The sequence below is a fragment of the Mustela nigripes genome, chromosome 11 (assembly GCF_022355385.1).
Source record: "Mustela nigripes isolate SB6536 chromosome 11, MUSNIG.SB6536, whole genome shotgun sequence".
NCBI lineage: Eukaryota > Metazoa > Chordata > Mammalia > Carnivora > Mustelidae > Mustela > Mustela nigripes.
The window spans coordinates 4,067,235-4,091,448 of NC_081567.1; the positions used below are offsets into that span (position 1 = coordinate 4,067,235).

Genomic DNA, 24,214 nt, shown 5'->3' on the forward strand with positions numbered 1-24,214 from the left:
CATCCTCGCTGAGGAGCTATGGGCACCAAAGGTGGAATTCAGAACTCACCATGGGGAAGGGTTCTGGTAAATCTCAAGCTCGGGGTGAATTGGAGATGTGCTGGACCTCTCTGGAAATGAATCCTTGTTTGGAGAGTTTAAATCCCTCCATCTGAAATTGCTCGTTTCCCAACCATATTTGAAAAACAAATGTGAGGGGCACCTGGGTGGCTCAGTCAGTTAAGCGTCTGCTTTCAGCTCAGGTAATGATCCCAGAGTCATGGGACCGAGCCCCGCATCATGCTCCCTGCTCAGTGGGAAGTGTGCATCTCTCTTTGCTCCTCCCCTGCTCATACTCTCTCTCAAATAAATAAAATCTTTAAAAAAAAAAAAAAAACAAAACACACAGAGAGAAGAGGTTTAATTTTATTTAATACACTAAAAAAAAAAAAAAACTTAAAGAATTTATTTTGTAGGAAAGTGTCACAGAACAAAACTGGTATTAAAGTGACAGAAGGGGTGCCTGGGGTGGCTTGGTCAGTTAAGCATCCAACTCTTGGTTTTGGCTCAAGTTGTAATCTCAGGGTCCTGAGATCGAGCCCTGTGATGGGTTCCATGCTCAGTGCAGAGTTTGCTCGAGATTCTCTCTCCCTCTACCCCTCCCCCACTTTTTAAAATAAATCAATCTTCAAAAAAAAAGAAGAAGAAGTGACAGAGGGGACACCTTGGGGTCTGGTTAAGTGACTCTTGATTTTGGCTCAGGTCCTAATCTCATGGTTGTTGAGTTTGAGCCCTGCATTGAGCTCCATGCTGCGTGTTAAGCTTACTTTAAAAAAAAAAAACAAAACAAAAGTGACAGAAAATCTAAACATGTTAATTACCACAGAGGAAGCTGAGACAGTTTCAAAGAACTGGCCCCCAAGAAAAGCAATAGCCCAAATACCTATAGGGTAAATTCTATCAAATCTCTAACACGTAACACTGATATTATTTAAAACAGTAATGTCAACACAAAGAAGAAGAAGAAAGAAAACTTCTAAATTTTTTTCATGAAATCAGAATCAATCATGTTTGTAAAAACCCTGTCAGAGACAGCACAGGTGCACACATATACACCTACAGGCCACTCTCCCTCATAACAACTATGGAGAAAACCCTAAATAAAATCTTAGCAAATGGAATCCAAGGGCTTATTACCATTACATTACAATACCATTACCAAGCAGAGTTGATCCAGAGATAGCAGAAAAATTTACATTAACAGATCGAAGAAAAATTATATGACAATCTCCACAGATGCTGAAATGGAATTTGACAGAATTCTATATTCACTAATAAAAACTTAAAGTAGATGGCTATTTCCGTAACATACTTTAAAAAAATGGTATCTCAGCATGCCTGGGTGGCTCACTTAGTTAAGAGTCTGCCGTTGGCTCAGGTCATGATCACTGAATCCCAGGATCCAGCCTTGCATCAGGCTCCCTGCGCAGGGAGGAGTCTGCTTCTCCCTCTCCCTCTGCTCCTCCCCTGCTCATGCTCTCTTTCTAATAAAAATCTTAAAAAAAAAAAAAAAAAAAAAAGGATAACTCAAGCAAAAATCTACTACTCACTTAGCAAAGAAACATTAGTAAGTATTCCCATTTATGTCAGTGGATATTTTTCTCACTCCTACTCCTATTATTAAAAATTTTGAGAAAGCATTATTTAATATAATTAGAAAAGATATAGACAGAAATAAAAACTGGAAAGGAAGAAACTGCAAGTATCGTTATTTGCAGGTAGATCAGCTGCCATCCCTTGAGAGGGTCATAGGATCAACCGAAAAACAACTATAGACAATAAAGATAAGGTGAAATTAATATAAAATTAATATAAAAACCACCACACTTCTAAATTAAAAAAAAAAATGGTTAGAAAGTACAGTTGAAGCAAAGATATCCTTTACAAAAGTGACAGAAAAGATAAAATAACTAGGAAGAAACTTAACAAAAAATGTTTAACATTTAAACTGAAAAAAAAAAAAAAAATTCAAAATGCTCTAGCTGAGGAATATAAAGGAAGGATAGGCCAAATGGAACAGAAGTTAGAAAGGGTCAGTACTATAAAATATTGTTAAGTTTAACAATAATGTTTGTTTTGAATTCCATCATCAAGCTACCTACTGGAATTAGAAAAGCTGTGCTCAAAATTTATATAAAAGTATGAAGCACAAAAATATCCAGGATGAGTCTGAAAAAAGTACAGTAAAAAGGGGAGATGAACGCTACAAGAAGGATTTAGTAATTGCAACAGTACAGACCAGTGAACAAACAGCAATAATGCAGAAGTTGAGAAACAGACCAAACATTGGCTTCTAAAGTTACGGGGGCATCAGTCAGGGCAGAAAGGGGCTATTCTCAGAGATGCACGACCACAGCACACACAGAGCCACAGTGCTCTCAGCTGTCCTATGAGGTCTCAACAACCACTAGCCTAGGGCCAAAGAATCAGATCACTAACTTGCAATAATGCCTCATCATGGTAGGTTTAAGAAAACTCACTTCTGTCAGGATGACATCATCATCCAGGTCCTCATCGTCGTGTTGCTGAGGAGCCGGGGTGACCAGCATAGGAACCCCTTCCTCATCAGAGGAGTCAGATATGGTGATGGGTCCATCTCTGAGATTGATCCAGTCTAAAAGGAGGCAGAGAACATGGTTACCAGGAGATGAGCGTGATCTTCAGTCTTTTAATTCAATTTTGGCATGAAAAGGGTCAAGCCTAAAGCCGAATTCATGGCTACTGGTGTGTTAGCTTATCTCCTCAAGCAGCACACACGCCCAAATATTAACAGCTACGTTTCTGTGGTGAGCCTTGCCAATAATACATTTTGGGAAGCAATAGAGAAAATCTAACAACGTTATTAACCTTTTCTTATACTAGGTCTGAGAAATCTGTCGGTGAAATCCTGACTGCCAGTTTTTAAAAAGTGAAATAATGGTCTCCCACCTCATCTCTATTCTTTCCAGGGAATAAAACATTGTTTTATTATTCAACTGAAAAAACTTTCACTCAAAACTAGTAAAATTTTCATTTAATTTGTTCACCTTAGACATAAACTTTAGATACAATTTATACACAGTTCAATATTTCAAAAACCCATTTATCATCTACAACTGTAAACAACAGAAACATCCTAATTTCTTTTTATTTTTAAATTTTATTGTTATTTTTTAAGATTTGAGAAAGAGAGAACATGGGAACGTAAGTGAACGCTGGAGCAGATGAAGTTCAGAAGGAGAGGGAGAAGAGAAGCAGATTCCCCGCTGAGCATGGAACCCAATGTGGGGCTCAAACTCAGGGCTCTGAAATCATGACCTGAGCCAAAATCAAGAGTTGGATACGTGACTGACTGAGCCACCTAGGTGCCCCATCCTTTTAAGTACAACTAGAGTTAAGCTATCTGGATATAGTAATTATGTTGGAAGTTTCTAACTCCTCTTATTTGTTTGAAAACAGAGCATGCTGGGGTACCTGGGTGGCTCAGTAGTTAAGCGTCTGCCTTTGGCTTGGGTCATGATCCCAGGGTTCTGGGATCGAGCCTCACATCAGGCTCCCTGTTTGGGGGGAGGCCAGCCGCTCTCTCTCCCACTCCCCCTGCTTATGTTTCACACCCCCCCATCAAACAAACAAATAAATAATAAATAAATAAATATCTTGCAGAAAATGGTACTTAAAAAAAAATAGAGCATGTCTATGAATTACTGGGTAACAGAAACTGTTAATTTTTTTCTGCCTGGCTCATGGGAACATTAAAGGTTAAAACAGGTAAAAAAAAGCAAATGCATTTGAGAGTTGGGGGGGGGACACAATGAGGAAAGAGGCACCATCAGTTACAAATGTTGAAATTTCTCCATTAAAGCTCTAATATCTTTCTCAAGGCAAATGCTTCATTTATTTTTACAGTATTCAACAATTTGAAAAGCAATCTAAAGTCAATTATCTCACTTCATCCCTGTAACAACCCTGTGGTGAGCCATGGACAGCAGTCTGTTGAATCTAAGGTCAGACTACCCGGGTTCAAGTCTCCGCTCCACCATATGAAAGCCGCGGGATGCTATTACCTAACTTCCTCAAGCATCCACTTCCTCAACATTAAAAAAAGTTAACGATGATGGCTTGAGGGGAGAAGGCTCACACCCCCAGCCTGCAGGGTGGACAGCCAACCAGAGGTAGCCCAATTCATGACAGAATTTCACATTTTCCTGAATGCTCCCGATCATTATATTCCTTCGGTTATTTTCTGATACTGAATAATTTTTGTTGTTGTTTTTACAATTTTGTTTAATTTTCTTTGGAAGACTCTAATTGGCTTTATTAAGCAATTCTTGATTTGGGCAACACCCCACCTAGCAAGCAGAATGGAACGTCGGACAAGTTTGTCTAATTTTACCACTGGTTTTGAAGAGAATCTGTCAAGTCAGCCATTCCAAAAAAACCCACCCGGTGGAGGTCCACTATGAAGGGACATTAAGGCAGAGGCACCAGGCACAGGGTCAAGAGAGTGCCAGTGCCAGTGCCAGAGCATAATGAACAAGCCTCCGGCCACCTTCTATTGCTTCGCTCCCAGAATGCTGGCAGTCTCTGATTCCTGAGGCAGGAAATGTACATTCCTCTCTGCAAGAACTGGCCCAAGAACAGAACACTTACTGACACCCTTGGAAGACCCAATGAAAAAGCTGGCTTGAAACCTATCGTCTCAGAGTGGAAGCCCAATGGTTGACAAGATTATTCCCCAACACACCATATATAAATACATTAGCCTTTAAAAAATTAAAGTATAACAAAATCTATGAACCAAATGTCAAACTCCATGAATTAATCAAAAGGCCCATACCTGAGGGACCATCACCAAGGTCAGTAAATACATTTCTAGCACATTAATAGTCTCCTAGCTCCACAGACTAGTTCTGCTTGTTTTTTGAATATACATTCGTTCCTGGCTTTCTTGCAAATACCAGGCCCACGCATCCATGCTATGGCATGTCCTGTAGCTCTCTGCTGTATGTAATCCACTATGTGACTCTATCACAAGATATTTATTTTTCTGTCAATGGCCATTTGGGTTGGTTCCAGTCTTGGCTATTTTGGATAAAACGGTCTTGAACACTCTTTTTTTTTTTAAAGAGAGGGAGAAAGAACCTTAAGTAGGCTCTATGCCCAGCACGGAACCCAACTTGGGCTTGATCCCACAGCCGATTATCATGATCTGAGCCAAAATCAAGAGTTGCACACTTAACTGACTGAGCCACCTAGATGCCCCTTAATGCTATCTTGAACACTCTTATGCATGTCTCTTGGTATACTCATTTCAGTTGGGTACATTCTAGGAGGGAAGCGCTAAACCATAGGGAAAGCATATGTTCAATTTCAGTGGACAACGCCAAATAATTTTCTCAACTGTGCTAATATACACTCCTGCCAGCAGTGTGGGGTGGGATGGTACCTGTACTTCATGTCCTTAGTGGAACATAGCCATGCTCATTCATTTATACATCATCTATTGCTGCTTTCATCTTACCATGGTATAGCTGAGTAACTGCCAGACAGCATAAGACTTCCCAGACAAAAACAGTGACTATCTGACTTTCAAAAGTTTGTGGAGTCTTCATTTATTCAGTTTTCTTCAAACATGATTATTAGGTGCATCTCATAACCTTCAACAATTTGTATTTTCATTATCACGCAATTCAAAATATTTTTATTTCCACTGTGATTTCTTTTTTGAACCGTAAGTCATTCTGAAATGTATTCCTAAGTTCCACACAGAGAAATTTTCTAATTATATTTCTGTAATTGATTTACAACTTAATTCCAACATGGTTAGAGAATATAAGCTATATGATTTCAATCCTCTGAAACCTGGATCTTGTTTTGTGGTTCAAAATGGCCAATTTTGTTAAATACGTTGGGTGCAATACTCCATTTATGTCTATTATGTCAAATTTGTTGATCGTGTTCTATATTCACACCAATGTTTGTGTATGCTTGCTCTGTCAGTTAATGAAAGAAACATGCTTAAAATCTCCAAAATAATTGTGGATTTATCCATTTCTCCTTTTAGTTCTGTTCATTTTTGCTTTGTGTATTTTCACAACATGTTACTGAGTGTACAGAGATTAGAACTGTTTTATCTTTCCAGTGCACTGACCCCTTTATCATTATAAACTCTTTATTTATTAATACTTCTGGCTAAAGTGTCCACCTTATCTGATAATACACAGACATACCATCTCTTTTCTGTGCTATTTGCATAACCTGTCTTTTTTTGTTCCTGTACTTTTAACCTTTATTTTACCTTCATTTAAAAAAAAAATTTTATTTATTTATTTGACAGAGAAAGATCACAAGTAGGCAGAGAGGCAGGCAGAGAGAGAGGAGGAAGCAGGCTCCCTGCTGAGCAGAGAGCCCGATATAGGACTCGATCCCAGGACCCTGGGATCATAACCTGAGCTGAAGGCAGAGGCTTAACCCACTAAGCCACCCAGGCACCCGACCATTGCCTTCATTTTTAAGCCTATTTTTACTGGGTATGGAATTCTTGCAATTGAATACTACACGGCAATTAAAAAGGATTTAATTTAATGCAACATGGCAGAATCTCAAAACATCACACTGCACAGAAAAATTCAGGCATAAAGAATATAGACTGTATGGTTCCATTTATATGAAACTATATAGTGACAAAAAATAGATCAGTAGTTTCCCTAGGCTGAGAGTAGGGTGAGGACTGGCTGCAGATCGGACATAGAGGAACCTTTCTGGGAAGACAGAAATGTCCCACATCATGAATAAAGGGGGTGATCACATGGGTATTTTCATTTTTCAAAGCTCACTGAACTATATCCTTAAAATGTGTGCATTTAAATAAATTATACCTCATAAAGCAGATTTAAAAATAAAGAAATCTACAGGAGCTGGCACTATAAAAATTATTAATATGGCTCATAAAAGCAAAACTCTGCAATCCTGAAAAAAATCCTCATGCAGTGTGCAAAATACACCAAAACTTGTCTAACAGAAAAATAAACCTCCAAAGTGAGTAATTTCCCCAAAGGAATTAGTTGTTCTGAAACCCTGTTCAAGTATATTTAAAACCCAGCTAAAAGACAACTACAACATTAATTTGATATACATGTTTAAAAGATTTGGAAACAATCCCATATACAAATTATAGCTAAGATTTAAAACTTTCTGACTCGTAATAAATTACGGCTCTCTTACTACCAAGCTAGAATAAACTCTTCGTAAAATCCTTAAAAAGTAGTGCTTCTTTTGCATTAATAATTTGCATAGTTTAAGCATTTTATTTTTCTATTTGCTTAATAAAATCTGTTCAACTTTAGGGATGCCTGGGTAGCTCCGTGGGTTGGGCCTCTGCCTTCTGCTCAGGTCATGATCCCTGTTCCCGGGATTGAGCCCCACATTGGGCTTTCTGCTCAGCAGGGAGCCTGTTTCCCTTCCTCTCTCTCTGCCTGCCTCTCTGCCTGCTTTTGATCTTTCTCTGTCAAATAAATAAATAAAATCTTAAAAAAAGAAATTTGCTCAACTTTAAATATTCTCTGAAAGCCAAATGTATATAATTTACCCTCTGCTGGGAAAAAAAATCATCTTCATAAGCACAAAATATTATCAATGGGAAGAAAACCTCAAAAATATATAGTACAATTTCTTCCATGGAAATTAAAAAAAAAAAAAAAAGATTATATTTATTTGAGAATGTGTATGCACTCAAGTGGGGAGGGGGAGTGACACAGGGAGAGGGAGAATTAGACTCCTCACTGAGCAAGGAGCCCAACTTGGGACTTGATCCCAGGACCCCAAGATCGTGACCTGAACAGACACTTCACTGTCTGAGTCATCCAGGAGCCCCCTTCCATGGTATTTACACTTGCAAAAAATACTTTTCCTACTCAGCAGCATGAATTTTTTCCTTTCAGCCTAGGTGTAAATGTAAATTCTGATTTGACAGGAAATTTCACATGCATTTAGGAATGTTACAGATATGCAGGCTCCCTTCCCTTTTTCTTTTTCTTTTTTTTTTTTTTTTTAAAGATTTTACTTATTTATTTGAGAGAGAGACAGTGAGAGAGAGCATGAGAGGCGAGAAGGTCAGAGGGAGAAGCAGACTCCCCATGGAGCTGGGAGCCTGATGCGGGACTCGATCCCAGGACTCCAGGACTGTGACCTGAGCCGAAGGCAGTTGCTTAACCGACTGAGCCACCCAGACGCCCTCCCTTCCCTTTTTGAATCAATGAACTTTCCCAAATTTTAAACACCGTACAATGAAAGAATATATATTCTAAAATTCCCTATTTTAGGCAATCAGAATCTTTTGGGGAAAAAAATGCTTTAAGCTCATATGAAGGGACAAAAATGCTGTAGCAGCACTTTCAGATCATACAGGCCTGGAAAAGCACTCCTTTGAAGACCCCATTCCTTCAAAAACGGAACTGTCACAATTCCCACACTCCCACCTCTTAAGATCCAATGACTGCACATTCACAGCTTATTGTGGCTTGCTCATTAATAGCTTAATAATCCACTTGTGATGAAAGATTCTTAAAACTTCATTCATGCCAGTATGTGTCACCATCTGACACAAAATTCCAGTCTAATGAGCCCATTACACCAGATGTTCTGAGGTCTAAAAATGAAATGTCTCTGGGGTCCACATGGTGCAAAACAGGTTCATTTCAAAGAAACTATGACTATACCATAAGAGAAAAAGCAATAATAAAAGGGAGAAAGTGAGAACACTTACCTTGTCCCCTGTGGCAGTGAAAGTTGTTCAAATGAATTACTTCTTCATTATTGTTTCCCTCTGCCATTTTCAAATGCAGACGTACACATACGTGCTTGCTAATATCTAAACATGGTGACTATCTGTTCAAAAGGGTCTGAAAAAAAAAAAAAAAGACCACATTAAGAATGAGGGATTGTCAGAACTCTTCCCTCATATTTGAAGGTAGCATTCTAAGCTTATGGTGAAACCACCGAAGGGAAAAATAAAAGAATGCATAACTGAAAAGCTGATGGGTGGGGGGAGAAGAATAATTAAAAAAAAAATAACTTATTATTGTAAAAGAACATAACCTATTATTGTAAAAGAACAGAGGAATAAAGCATCAAAGAACAAATGGAACACATAAAGAATAAAATAAACTTAAAAACTCAATCACAGCAACCTACGGAATGGGAGAAAATATTTGCAACTCATAGTAGCTTGTAAGGGGTTAAAATCTAAAATATACAAAGAACTTCCACGACTTGATAGCCAAAAGCAAATAATCCAATTATAAAATGGGCAACGGACCTAGATAGACATTTTTCCAATAAGATACTCAATTGGACTACAGGTACATGAAAAGGTGCTCATTATCACTAATCACCAGGGAAATGCAAATCAAAACCAAGAGTGATGGCCTCCCCCTTGTTAGAAAAAGGTAAAGAGATAACAAATGCTGGCAAGGATACAGACAAAAGATAGCCCTCCTACACTACTGGAGGGAATGTAAATTCTCTTCATGCAAACTAGTATGGGGGTGCATCAAAAAATTTTAAAAAGGGCACCTGGGGGCTTAGTCAGTTAAGACTCTGCCTTTGGCTCACTTCATGATCCCAGGGTACTGGGACGGAGCCCTGCATTGGGATCCCTGATCAGTGGAGAGTCTGCTTCTCCCTCTGCCTCCACCACCCCCAACCTCACTTGTGCTTTTCTCTCAAATATATTTAAAACAAACAAACAAACAAACAAATAACCCCCCAAAATTAAAAATAAAACTACCATATGATCCAGCAATTCCATTTCTGGGTATGTATGTTTGCTGCAGCATTATTTACAACAGCCAAGATGTGGACACGGCCTAAATGTTCATTCAGTGAATGGGTAAAGAAAATAGAGGGGCACCTGGGTAGTTCAGTTAAGTGTCCAACTCTTGGTTTCAGCTCAGGCATGATCTCAGGGTCCTGAGAATGAGCCCTGCGTTAGGCTCTGCACTGAACGTGGAATCTGCTTGACCCTCTCCCTCTGTTCCCTTTCATAAGTAAATTTTAAAAAGAAAAAAAAAAATAAGAAATGCTAGAAAACAGAATGCTACTAAGGTGTAAAAAAGAGGGCAATCCTGTCATTTGCAAGAACATGGATGAATTATACACTAAGCATTATATACTAAGTGAAATGAGACAGAAAAACAAACAAGATATGATCTCACATGTAGAGTCCAAAAAACAACTCAAAATCCCACAAAGACCCAAACTCGTAGAAACTGAGATCACATATGGTTACCAAAGGTAGGAGAACTGGATGAAGGAGGTCAAAAGGAACAAAGTTCCAGTTATAAAATAATAATGGGGCCAGAAGGTACAACATGAGGACTACAGTTAACACTGCTGTAGGGTGTATTTGGAAACTGCTAAGAGAGTAAATCCTGAAAGATCTCATCACAAGGGAAAACACATTTTTCTCTTTTTTGGGGGGTTACCCATATGAGATGATGATGTTAACTAAACTTCCCAAGGTAATTACTTTGCAATTTATGTTAAGTCGTTATCTTGTACAACTTAAATATAATCATACTGGAAACTGTACTACATAAACAGACAACATAAACACTGTTAAGAAAAAGCTTTAAAGCAAAAGGATGGAAAGCAATAGACTGGTCAACTAATAAGATACTTTATTTTTCAGTCATAAGATGTCCATCTGATTCTTTTTTAAAGACTTTATTTATTTATTTCACGGACAGAGATCACAAGTAAGCAGAGAGGCAGGAAGAGAGAGAGGGAGAAGCAGGCTCCCCGCCGAGCAGAGAGCCCGATGCAGGGCTCCATCCCAGGACCCCGGGATCACGACCTGAGCCAAAGGCAGAGGCTTTAACCCACTGAGCCACCCAGGCGCCCCTCCATTTGATTTTTTAAATAAACTCCAATTCTATGTTGAAGCTCTCTTTTCAACTAATCTTTTCTTTTTGGGAGGGAGGCAGAAGGGGTACAACAAAACCCATGAAAAATTCTATGAATAGACTAGAATCAGACAAAATTGATATAACTAGTTATCAGGGACCAGTAGGGAGACTTCATCCAGTTAAGAGGGTCAACTCACAGAAGATACAGTATTGAATGTGTATGAATCTAATAATACCGTTTCAAAAATATATACACCTCAAACTGACAGAAGTTAAGGAAGTAACACAAATCCACACTTATAGCTGGACAGATATGAAGAGCACTATCAAACCACTTGACCTCACTGACACTGATAGACCACTCTACCTAACAACTGTAGAACACATATTCTTTTCAAGTATATAGAGAACATTTATAAAATGGATTATATCCCTGAGTCATAAGACTAGTCTCAACAAATTTCATGGGCTTGAAATCATACGGTGTATTGTTACCTGGTAACAGTCAGTAAAAGATAACCAGGAAATTTCTAAATACTGGAAATTAAGCAAACTAAACAACTCATGGATTAAAGAAGAAATTATGACGAAAATCAGAAACTCCTGTATTTTGACTGGATGAATCAAACAGTAATGAAAACAAAATATGTCAAAATTCATAGGCTAGAGTTAAAGCAGTGTTTAGAGGGCAATTTATACATCCAAATGCTAGTTTAGAGAAGAAAAAGGACCACGATATCAATGACTGAAGCCTCAATCTCAGGAAGCTAGAAAAAGCACAGTAAATCAAACCAGAAAAATAGAAGACAATCCTAACAGCAGGAATCAACAAAATAGACACAAACATATAAAGAAAAGTCCAAACAAAAAGTTGTTTCTCTAACAAGATTAAGAAGACTGATAAACCTCTCATAACTGATGAAGGGAAAATGGGAGAAAACACAACCAACCATTATCAGGAATGTAAAAGAAGACACCACCACAGATTCTACAATATAAAAGGAGTATTTTGTATAATTTTATACCAATCAATTTGAAATTGTGACTGGATAAACTCTTTGAGATACAACTTACCATAGGGGAAGAAAAGTTTTTATTTATTTATTTAAAAATTATTTACTTAGGTAATCTCTACACCCACTGTGGGGCTCAAACTCATGGCCCTGAAATCAAGACACATGCTTTGTGGACTGAGCCAGCTAGGTGGCCCTGAACAAAGAAAACTAAATCTCAACAGAGCTCTACCAAATAAGGAAACTGAATCAGTACCTAATAACTTTCCCACAAAGAATACTGTAAAAGCCGTGTAACCTTTCCCAGTAAAGTCTTCTAAATATCCAAGGAAGAAGTGTAACTAATATTACAAAAACTGAGAGAACAGAAAAAGAACAAACATTATTTCTGAATGAGGCCTGCATAATTCTGATACTCTAAGCTCATTAGAACAGCACAAGAAAGACCAATCTTTCTCATGAACACAGATGCAAAAATCATAACCAAAAGCAAAGTAAGGTATGTTATTGGAATAAAGAAAAAACTATCTCATCATTGCAGTAGGTTGGAGGAAAAAGCATTAAAATTTAACAGCCATTCATGATTAGATTTTAATCATGATCTCAGCCTACTGGTTATTAGAGAAGACTACCTTTGCCAAGTTGAAGACATTTCAAAAACACTAGAGCAAACCTCACACCTAACAATGAAGCAATGAAAAGTTTTTTCCCTAAAATTGAGGAGAGTTTGCACCATTTCTCATCTACACTGTACTGGAGGTTGTAGAAGGTGCAGTAGGGCAATAAAGAGAAATAAAATATCAAGCCGAAAGGGAGAAATTAAAATGGCATTATATGCAGATGATAAGATTATATATATATACATACATAGATATTTTTAGGATTTTATTTATTTGACAGAGATCACAAGGAGGCAAAGGGGAAGACAGAGAGAGGGGGTGAAGCAGGCTCCCACTGAGCACCCAATGTGGGACTCGATCCCAGGACCCCAGGATTATAACCTGAGCCGAAGGCAGAGGCTTTAAACCACTGAGCCACCCAGGGGCCCCAAGATTGTCTACTGATGCAAGACAGAAAAACAGACTAGAGGGCTCAGAAACAGACCCATATACGTTTGGTCATCTATATAAAAACAAAGGTGCTACTGCAATGTAGTGGGAACAATGGTCTCCCGATAAACATTGCTAGGCCAAGTGGGTATCAATAGAGGAAGAAAATGAGCCTTGATTCATTCCTTATACCACACATAAACATTTGTTCCAGAAGGATTATCAAAAGATAAAACAACAGGGGCACCTGGGTGGCTCAGTCAGTTGAGTGTCCAACTCTTGATCTCAGGTCTCAGTCTTGGGGTCTCGAGTTCAAGCCCCATGCTGGGCATGGAACCTACTTAAAAAATAAATAAATAAAATGATAAAATACTGGAAGATAACAGAGGAACGAAACAGTGGGTCAAATACATATAAGTGACGGTACATAGAACCACCACTGCAATGAGTAAGTGGAATGAATAACAAAGTCTATGGATACAAGGCCAATATGCAAAAATGAATGCTATACTAGTAAGAAACAATTAGAAAATGGTGTTTTGAAAGGATACTCCTTAGAGGCATCAAAAACTATCATATACCTAGGAATAAATGCAATGAAAGAGGTGCCAGACCTCTATATAAAAAACTGTAAATCACTGAGCGAAACAAAAGAACACTAATGAATGGAGACACATACCACATTCATGGACTGGAAAGCTCCATTTTGTAAAGATGTCAATTCCTCCCAAACTGATCTACAGATCTTATATAGCCTTAATCAGATTTTTAAAAAGTGGCTATACACAACATGATTTTAAAATCTACAGGAAAATGCAAAGAGCCAAGAATAACCAAGGCATTCATAAAGAAAAACAAGAGGTGAAAGACTTACACTATTAGTTGAGTCTTATTAATACAAAGCTACAGTTAATTAAAACCATGCAGTATTGGCAAAAGAAGAGAAAAACAGATGAAAGGAACAGAGTCCAGAAACTGATTCATTCACATGCGGATGTCTGATTTATGACAAAAGTGGCATTGCAGAGCAGTAGAAAACATGTTTTTACTGTATGCTGTACTAGAAAGCTGTGGGGGAGGGCAGGAAGAATGAGGAACTAAGTCTCTTCCCCATGCCTTAGACAAAAATGACTTTAGGTGATTTCTTGATTTAAATAGGAAGGTAGAAGAGTTTCTAGAAGATACCTTAAAAAAAATGCCTTCACAAACTTGGGGTTGGGAAAGATAGTAGTACATATTATACTATTGTAAATATTGTACATTAAAAATAAAATTTTGTACATTAAAAATAAAAACTTCTATTCACAAAATTAATTATTAAGAGTGAAAAGGCAAGCCACTGGGGGGAAGAAGCTGTCATATTTTGAAAATTGCATGAAAAGGGATTTCTGTGAAGTTGAAAAAGCTATCCTAAACTTACCCTCCTTCTATAAGTCCCAAAAAACCCAATTTCATTAAAAATGAGCAAAGATTCTGGCCTGCAAAGTTTCTGCTGAAAAAATGAGTTAGAAAAGAACTGATGTCAAAACTCCTATAAAGTTGTAAGAAAAACAAGCAGTAGCAAAACAACATCCCTATAAACAAATACATGCCAGAAAAAAACACCTAAAGGACACTATGAAAATAATACAAGACATAAAACAACAACATAAATCAGAACAAGAAAACTCATAAATGGCATGGCAGATCTCAGGAAAGAAAGAAAATTTTAAGAAGTTTTAGGAGTGAAGACTAAATTAGAAGGAACATAAGTGTGAATAAACACAATACATTCTGCTTAGGAGAACTGAAAGGTAAAAGGAAAACTTTAAATAGAAAAATAAAGAGATAAGGAACAAATATTCAAGACAAAGATTGTCCAGTGTAACAAACAGCAGCTCTTGAATAAATCAAAAGGGAAGAGAATACTAAAAATTGTGACAGAAAAAAATTTTATTTTTCCTAAAATAAAAATGTTAAGACTACATTTCAAAAGAATACAGTAAATACCTAAAAAAAAACAAGAAAAACAAAACAAAACCACCCAAAATGACAACTACCAAGACACAAAGACTTTAAAGGAAAAAAAAAAAAATCCTTTTAGGGGCTGGGCTTGAGCCAGTGAAAAGAAAGAAAATTAGATTAGCAGACTTTGATAGTGACGCTTTATGTCATTAGAAAATGGTGTAAGATACTTTTTTAAAAAATATAAACCAGAGATTTTATATCCAGCAAAAATAATTTCAAAGAAAAGGAGCACAAATTTATCAACATGTAGAACTTAGGATTACTGATTGTTTCTATAGGACCTTCCTAAGGAATCTGACAGAAAAATAAACTTTAGGCAACCAAAATGACTAAAGACAACAACACAAAGGCTGGCAGTAAACATTAAATATGTAATTAATTACTTGTAGCACAAAGATTAAATAAGAACTAAAATTAAGCAATATAGTACAATTATAAAAAATTATGGGGGGAAGCATAAGCAAATCCTAACAGTTGAGACATTCTGAGACTTTCATTCTGACACTTTTTTGTGTGTAACAAGTTAAAAAGATTAGCAGTTATGGCATATTCTATTAATCCCTGTGCCCTCGAGAATCAAGAATTTCAGTGTAAAAAAAGGAATCTTATTTATAACATAGAAGAAAAAGCCTATAGAAAAAACCTATAAAAGAAGATTTAGGGCTCAACAGCCCTAAATCTGAATTAGTGTGAACTCATAAAATATTTTAGTTCTGTCCTGCCCCCCTCCACCCCCAAAGGCCTGAAAACCTATTACTTGTAGCAATGAACAATGCCTAGATTATGTCTTAAAATACTATTTCCCACCAAAAGAAACCAGGATTTTGGAGAAATTACTAATTCCAATTCTGGAGCAGGAATATTACAAAACGAGCCATAATACCAGATATCATACCAGGTATCAAGAAAGCAATCAAAAACTACTTATCAAAAGCTGGGTTCAGTCAGAATAACACAGAAAAAGAAAATCCTGAAGAGGCTCCCACTGGCCAAACTTGGGACAATTTGAGCTCCAAAAAAGATAATAATATGGTATGAGTCTCTTAAAAAAACATAAATAAAAATGGCCATAATTATTTTCCAAAAGGTCATTTTCAAAGGATACTATCAACCAAAACTTTATCTTTAAAACTGGTAAAACAGGGGTGCCTGGATGGCCCAGTCAGTTAAGCGTCTGTTTCGATTTTGGCTCAGGTCAGGATCTCAGGGTTGTGAGATCAAGTCCCACGATGGGCTCTGTGCTGAGTGTGGAACCTCCTTAAGATTGTGTCTCCCTCTTCCTCTCTATAAATAAACAAATAAGCAAGCAAACAAATAAAATATAGATGAAATAGAGGCAAGGAATTTGGTACTTTCTTGCCTTTTCTATATAAACTGTATGTAACTGGACAAATAGTAGACAAGAAAATGGTTTCTTTATAAAAAATATTCCAGTATTAATTTAAAAAATCCAACTAAAATACCATTTTGCAATCCTCAATGATTACTAAATCTGGATCTGAAGTATCACTGGCTGCTAACATCGTAGAGACAAGAACTAAGTGCCTTCCAAGGAAAGAACATGATCTACAGTCTTGTGAAAGAGATGGAACCAGAGTTTGGACAAGGATCTGGACCCAACCCCTTTTAAAATAGAGGCTAGACAGAAAATGAAATTTTTGAACTACAGCATAATTATGCAACCCAGACCATATATTCTCAATGGGAGTGCTTTTGCAAGGGTGTGAAAAGATCTTAAGATATTACAGTGGTTTGTGACCCTCCAAAATTCAGTCCCATCCAGTAAAATCTTATTCCTTAGTATTTAATGAGAAAGGATTAGAAATAAAAATGTTTTAAAAGGTTCTATATGGGGATGATAATTTTTTTAGAAGTCTGATGAACACCTAGCTAGACTCTGGGAATTACAGGCTAAATGGATCAGGCTCAACAACAGATAAATTATAAGGAAAAAAAAAAAGGAAGAGGAAACTTAGATTTAAAAAATACATCAAAATTTAAAAATGAGATTACAGTATCTAGGAATGTACTCTTGGGTGATAAAATAAACATGAAAAAATGATTATAAAAGTCAGATTAAGAGTTAATATTGGGGGAAGGAATGAGTTAAGATCAGGATAGGAGAACATGGACACGGCTTAGAGATGGGAGTTTACTTCTTAGACTGGGTGGTGGATACAAGCATCTTTTAATCCATTAAGCCATTCATAATGGTTGAGGGAAGGAATCCAAATATAAGAGAATATACCTCGAATGACTTCATTTAGATGAAGTTTAGGCACAGGCCTAAACTGAGTTTGGGGTCAAACTTCTTTGTGTGTACTCTATTTCAAAATAGGAAAGTTAGGGGAACAAAAGCCATTATGAGAGAAAAAAAGTGGTTGCCTCTGTGAAACAGTAGTGTTTTGAACCATGTGAACCATTTTCTTGCTTTATTTTAATGAAAATAATTAAGAACCAACGTTCTTGGTGCCAAGAAAATCTCAATTTTTTCCACCTTCCTGGGAGAAACAACATGCTTTAGAGAAAGTAGACCCCATACTCTGGCTTCTCACACAATGATGCCTATACAAAGTTAAAAATCAAATAACATCAGCATTTTTCCAACATAGAGAATACTAAGTTGTGTATCAAGACTAAATTTAATAGTAAAACTTTCTGATATCTGTAACTGGACAAAGGTATCTCAATTTTTAAAAATTTACAAATCTCCCTTGAAATAAAAGTGGCATCATTTATAAACAGCATGGTAAAAGAGTTCTAATGTCAAATTTAAACTGTATTCAAATCATTACTTTTCTTTCAAATGCAATTTTAAAAAAGTATTGTGAACATAATCCCACTAGCCACGTTTCTTGTTTCTTCTTTTACCACAAGGTTCTTTCAATTTTATATTGGAAGTCAAAGGGACATGTGACTCATTTTACATATACCTAATTTAGCTAGAATGTCAAGCTTGTAGTTAAACAGATTACTGGCGGTGCTTTAAAAGCAAGATTCCTCATGAGCGAGTGGTACATACAATGTCCTCAAACTTCAGTGAGAAAAGTAGTCTGACAAGGGAATTTCTACTCCTTACTAGCTTCTATGCAAAGGTCATTAAAGTCCCTGACACTCGGTCCTCTCATCTGGGCTTCAGATCAAACTACCTAAGTATGAACCCTGGTTTCACCATTTAGTGACTCAGTGACTGAATAATTTGCTCAATCTCTTGGACCTAGTTTATTTGTAAAATGAGGATAGTTGTTTTAAAGTTGAATATATTTACCATAGTGTGTGGCACATGCCCAGTGTCACATTATGGCTACTATTATTCCCTATGAAATGGAAATTGCTATTCTTACCTTGTAAGGTTGTGCTGGAATATGAGAAGCCGCTTTGTAAATGGTAAATGTCACCAAAACAGGAGCTTGTTATCAAAAGTACACAGTAGATGTACAGTGTTTATTAGTAAGCTGACAATATAGCCAGCTTTGGGGTAGGGCTTTATTTTCCTCTTCCAGGTTACTTTTTGCTAGTTTTATGATAACTATTCAGTTAAACTTTTACTTCCTTCTATAAGAAACTTCATTTTTCCTCTGGAAGTAGCTCCTTCATCACACAGCTGAAGAAAATGGCTCAATAAATGTGGAATCCAGAAATGAGAAATGCTACCTAACAGAATAGTTTTTGCCTCTTCCTTTTATTGTAAAAATTATCATATGTACATTTGTGTCTATACTCTATAGTCAATACATCAGATAATGCTTCCAGATTAGCATACATTTTAGCACTTCCTCACCCCACAGAGAATTGTTATGTAGTACTACTGTATTGTAAAAACTTAAGAAAAATGAGGTGACAATTCTATATTCTTTTCCACCTCCTACAATTGTCCTCATTACCTTTTTAAAAATCTCCTCTTCCTTGGATGGATATAGCAACATGTGACAAAGTTCACATGTCAACTGTGTTCTCCATATGCCCTTGACTACATCTTATTCAGAGCAGTATTTCCTGTGTCTGGCACAGTTGTTGAGTAAAGGAGTGGCTCCAAAGACATCTTCATCCATCAGAGCCATATATAACCAGAGTTAGGGTTAAGTGACAACAATCAGTTTATCAGGATTTTCTTCCGTCATAAATTTCTTCTCATCCTTCTATTTGTGTTACATCTCCATTTTTCCTTCCACATGCTAATAATACTGCATGGTCCTGGGGTTTGTGATGCTCCTGCTTTCCAGAATAATCGCCATAAATATGTCTGTCACATCTGCAACACTGGTCTTGGGGTAGTATGTTTCCAAGTTAAAGAGTTAATCTCTGTGAACATTCCAGCAGAAGGTGGGCGAAGCAGAGCCAGGTAGAGGCTGCAAGAAGCTGTATGTGCCCACATCGTACACTCCACAATACTGTTTCCCAGCATGGTTTTCTGAGTGACTGTAAGTGATTATTGCTCTTCATTCAAACCCTAGCTCCTCATCTTATCCGTCATTTGGATATTCATTCGTTGTAAGCCTATACTAACGTTAAATCAATATTAAATCAACACAACAAAAAGTGAATAATGGTTATTTCTAAGTACAAAGTTTAGAGTAGGTTTTTTTTTTTTTGCTTTGTTATATTTCCTGACTTTTCTATACTGAACTTGAATTATTTATATTATCTTTTCTTTTTTCTTTTTTCAAGTAGGCTCCATGCCCAGTGTGGAGCCCAACATGGGGCTTGAGCTCAGGACGCTGAGATCAAGGAGCTGAAATCAAGTTGAATGCTTAACTGACTGAGCCACCCAGGCACCCCTACATGATTAAAATGAAAATACATTAAAGAATTAATCAAATACTACTGTCATCTTGCCATGTAGTATAAAACAGTTGTGGGGTGCCTGGGTGACTCAGTTCATTGAGCATCTGACTTTGGCTCAGGTCATGATCTGGGGATCCTGGAATCAAGCCCTACATCAAGCTCTGTGCTCAGCACGAATCTGCTGGTCCCTCTGCTGCTCCCCTTGTGTTCTTTCTTGCTTTCAAATATATCAAGTCTTTAAAAAAAAAAAAAAGTGTTATGCACCATGGGGAATACGTACAAAGAAAATCCAACATGGATTTTGCCTCAAAAAACTTGGGGGAGTAAAATCAGTGAGAGAAACTCAGTACACAATGAAGCACACTACAAAATAAAAAGAAATAGCACAATAAAGACACTATTCCAGTTGGGAGAGGGCAGGTAGTGAGGGAAGCTTTGCCCAGATAGTTGTATTTAAGCTGAAATGAATGATGCGCTAGCTCCAAGCTTTGCCTTTAAGAGAACTTTAGGCAGCTTCCACCTAGGGCTCCTGGAGGCCAGAATTACCATTAAGAAGTCTGCCTCCTGATGGAGAGAGCACACAGAAAGCTGACACTACCCAGAGAAATAAAACATAGCTGAGCCCTGCCTCCCTGCAGTCCGTGACAAGGCATGGAGTGAAAAAGCATTTTGGAAGTGGAACCTTCAGCCCTACCACCTCTGCTAGCAACATGTGGACCACGGGGGAAAAAAAGAAATCCCACATTAGTCCTTCCCAATCTCCTGAGTCACAAAATTGCTGACAAATAAAATTGTCATGTTAAGTTATACGTTTGAGTGGTTTGCTCTGTGCATCTATGGATAACTGAAGTACAGGTCAAATTTTATTTTCTAACCAGTAAGAAGTAATACAGAGACTTGTACTTTAGGAAAATCAACCTAACTGCAATGTGTAAGACTATAAAAAACATCTAGTAGCAGGAAACCCAGGAAACAAGAGGCAGTGAAGTATGAACTAGAGATAACAATAAGCAGGGAAAAGAAAAAGATGTAAGATACCAACTACGGTTAGATTCAATGGGATTTTTGTATGTAAAGAGCCATGAGGCAAGAAGAAAATAAAGGAGTCAAAGTTGACTCAGATGACTGAAGGATGGCAATCCTATTAAGAAGGAACAAGGCAAGTGAGGAGTTCAGAATAAAAAAAAAACACAATGGGTGTATATTTTAATATATAGACAAAGTGAAAGAATTAAGATAAAATGGCATTCATAACCAAAGACAGAATTATGTAGACAATTAGTCTGCAGTTTTAGCAGAGTTCAAAAGAGCTCTAAAAATCCTCGTATCAGTGTCTTTCTACAATAAGAAAGGTTTAAAACCAAAAATTAAAATCTTCACTGGGTTGGCTAAAATGTTTAACATATATAACCTAAGATTTTCCTCAAATGTCGAGTAAAAATTGATTCAGAAACTGGAATAAGCAAGCACAGTCTCATCCACAAAAGGAAAAAAAAATCGTTTTCAACAATCTTTTTACAGGTGAATCCTCTGTGAACTCATGATACGAGACCCCTTCTATCTCAATAGTGTCTGACTTATCTTCATGTAGCATGGAGGTTGGTTTGTTGGTTTTTGAATCATAAAATCTCATCATGGTAGGACCAAAATCCCATGGCCTTAGGACCCTTGCTGACACAGCTAGCCTCAGTTTGCACCCCTCCCCTATTCACAATTCTGCAGGGACCATGGCTCAGTCCCTTGAACAGGCCATGCTCCTTCCTCTTCCCTCTAGCTGGCTGATTATTTTTCACTGTCTCTGACCAAATAAACTCCATTCATCCTTGAGTTTCTCATCTTAAGTATCACCTCCTCAGAAGGAGGACCTTTCCTGACCATCCCCCACTGTTCATTCACACAACATATCACAATCCTTCAGGGTTCTTGGCACAATAATCTACAATTACTTAGGAAGCTGTATTAGATAGCTAGCTCCTCTGCTAAAGCAAGTTCTAAAGATGTAGGACCCTACATCTTACTGACTCCCATAGCCACAGGACAGAGCACATTGCCTGGCCCCAAGTAAATACTCCAGAACTTTTCGAATAAGTATCATTCATAGGTATAGCAAAATAATTAGGAGCATAAACTATGGAACCCAACTGAGTTCAAGTTCCAGCTCTGACCCTTACAAGCTTTGTGACTGTGTAAGTTATTTTTCAGTACCTCGTTTCCTTCCTTGTTAAGAACAGAACCCCCATCACTGAAGATTAAAGGAGTTAATATATTTAAAACGCTTAGAACAGTGTCTAGTACACAGTAACTGGCATCATGTTCTGTCCTTCTGACAATGAAAATAACATCGCCAGCTATGACAACTAGTTATAAGGTCTGAAAAGAACCTAACAGCCTGGAATATAACGAACACTGATTAAACAGAAGCCATCAGGAGCGTTGGGTGGCGGTCCTGGGATCGCCTGAGTTGGGGCCCCCCCCTTGCTCAGCGGGGGGCCTGCTTCTCCCTCCTCCTCTGCCTGCCTCTCTGCCTATTTGTGATCTCTGTCAAATAAATAAAATCTAAAAATAAATAAAATAAATAAATAAATAGAAGTCATCAGAGTTAGCAAGCAAAGGTGCTCTCGTCTACCCTATTTCATAAACTTTGTCTCCTTGACTCCCATTTCAACTTTCAACTTCCTTTATTGGACTTCCTCCACACGGGCTGGAAGGCTTCTTTTTCACTTGCTGCCCGCTAACCTCTATTTAGGATTACGGGGGGGAGGGGGAGATCCCAAATCTGGCCCCAGGTTCTCCTCAGAGTCACACCATTCCCTATGCCCAGCCCCAATAAATCACCCATACAATAAACACAAACAAAGCACGGCTGTTCCTCGGCAGTCGTTCTTCACGCAAGCGTGCTAAAATTGAGGTCGGTCCTAAAATCTTCCCTGATCTCTCCCAGCTCCCAGCAGGGTAAATAAATCTTCTCTTTGCATTAGCAAAGTGCTTAGGACCAGCTCGACCCAGGCACTTGTCACGTGTGCGATATTCGGGTTATTTACAGGGCCCCTGGCTGGTTTACATGGGACCCCCGCAGGCACCCTGGGGGAGGGGAGGGGTCTCCCACAGGACTGAAGTGGCCCAAAGTTTTGAGACAATCGTTCCACGCAGTCTCCAGCCACATCCCACGCGGGAACGCCGGTCTCGTTCACTGCGCGGCGCTCCAGGCACATTTTGTCGGGCTCGCGTTCCCCGCGCTGCACGGGGTTTTGACGCACTTGGATGTCCTCACGAGGGCTGGGTGGGAGTCGCCGGCTTCCTCGAGAAGACAGCCCTCCTGAACCGAGTCGGGAGGACTGGGGACGGAGGCCCGGCGCCCCTGGGCCGGGGGCGCCGGAGTTCAGAGTCACAGGGCATCGCTGCCCGCGCGCTCCAGGCCGCGCGAGGTGCCGCCGGGGAAACTCGGTCTTTCGGCGCTTTCGCCCTCGCGCAGCAGGCCGAGGGACCGGCCCGCGAAACTTCCCGAAGTGGCGGGCGCGGGGGAGGGTCCGCCGGCCGCCTGCGCCTTTGTGGCTCCCGCCTGGCCGCCGGCCCCGCTGCTCGAGCCGCCCTGCGCTCAGCGGCGCCCCGCGCGGCCCCGGGCCCGCTCGCGTTCGGGCGGCCTCCGGGCCAGGCCCGCGCCCCCGACTCTGCGGCCCCGCCGCCCCTCACGGCCGTGGCCCCCGCCCCCGCCCCCACCCCGGGGCTTAATGGAGGCGCCGGGCTGAGACGCCACTCGCCTCACGCGGCCTGCCGAGGAGCCGGGTGCGCCCCGCAGCCGACACTTACTCGCCACTCAGCTCGCCGGCTCGCCAAGCGGGCTCGGCGGCCTCTGTCGCCACGGCTTTTAGTCACCAGGAGCGGCCGCCGACAGCTTCGTCGCCGCCGCCGCCGCGGAGGCCGCCGCTGCACTCCTTCCGGCCCCGCCGCGGCTTCACCCCGCGCCTGCGCACAGCGCCCCCTCCCGACTAATGACAGGAAGAACCATAGAGGCACGCCGGGTGCTAGGGAGGAGGGGCCTGGGGAGTAGGACCATAGAGAGGGACCTCTGTCCGCTCACCGCCCACTGAGTCTTGACTCCCCCACGAGGTGGGAGGACGAAGGAAACTGAGGCGCCCCTCCCCCAACCCCAGGAAGTGTCCCCCTCTCCCTAGAGCTGTTGGGGGTGTGTTGGGGGGGCTGTTGGGAGGGAGCAGGTGCCCATGGAAATCTACTGGATATACACTTATTTGCACCCCTTGCCTTTGGCAAATCATTCATTCAACGCATATTTTTGGAGAGCTTCCTGTGTGCCAGGCACTGTTTTAGGAACTGGGGATACAACGGTATGGAGGTCCCTGTCCTCCCAGAGCGATGTTTTAGTGGGTAAGTATATAACCAACTAGCGAACTCACTAACAAACGAACTAAATATTAGC

At 39.4% G+C, this 24,214-nt stretch overlaps 1 protein-coding gene across 1 annotated transcript in view; it reads right to left on the minus strand.

Moving 5' to 3' along the window:
- RNF216 (ring finger protein 216) overlaps positions 1-23,740 on the minus strand; it is a 159,594-nt gene extending 135,854 nt beyond the window's left edge. The window contains exons 1-3 of the mRNA XM_059414360.1: positions 23,587-23,740; positions 8,783-8,918; positions 2,520-2,653 (exon numbers count right to left, since the gene is read on the minus strand). Coding sequence (XP_059270343.1) covers positions 2,520-2,653; positions 8,783-8,849 — 201 coding nt within the window. The 5' untranslated portion in view covers positions 8,850-8,918; positions 23,587-23,740. The remainder of the gene's footprint in view (positions 1-2,519; positions 2,654-8,782; positions 8,919-23,586) is intronic.
- Positions 23,741-24,214: the final 474 nt, after the last annotated feature.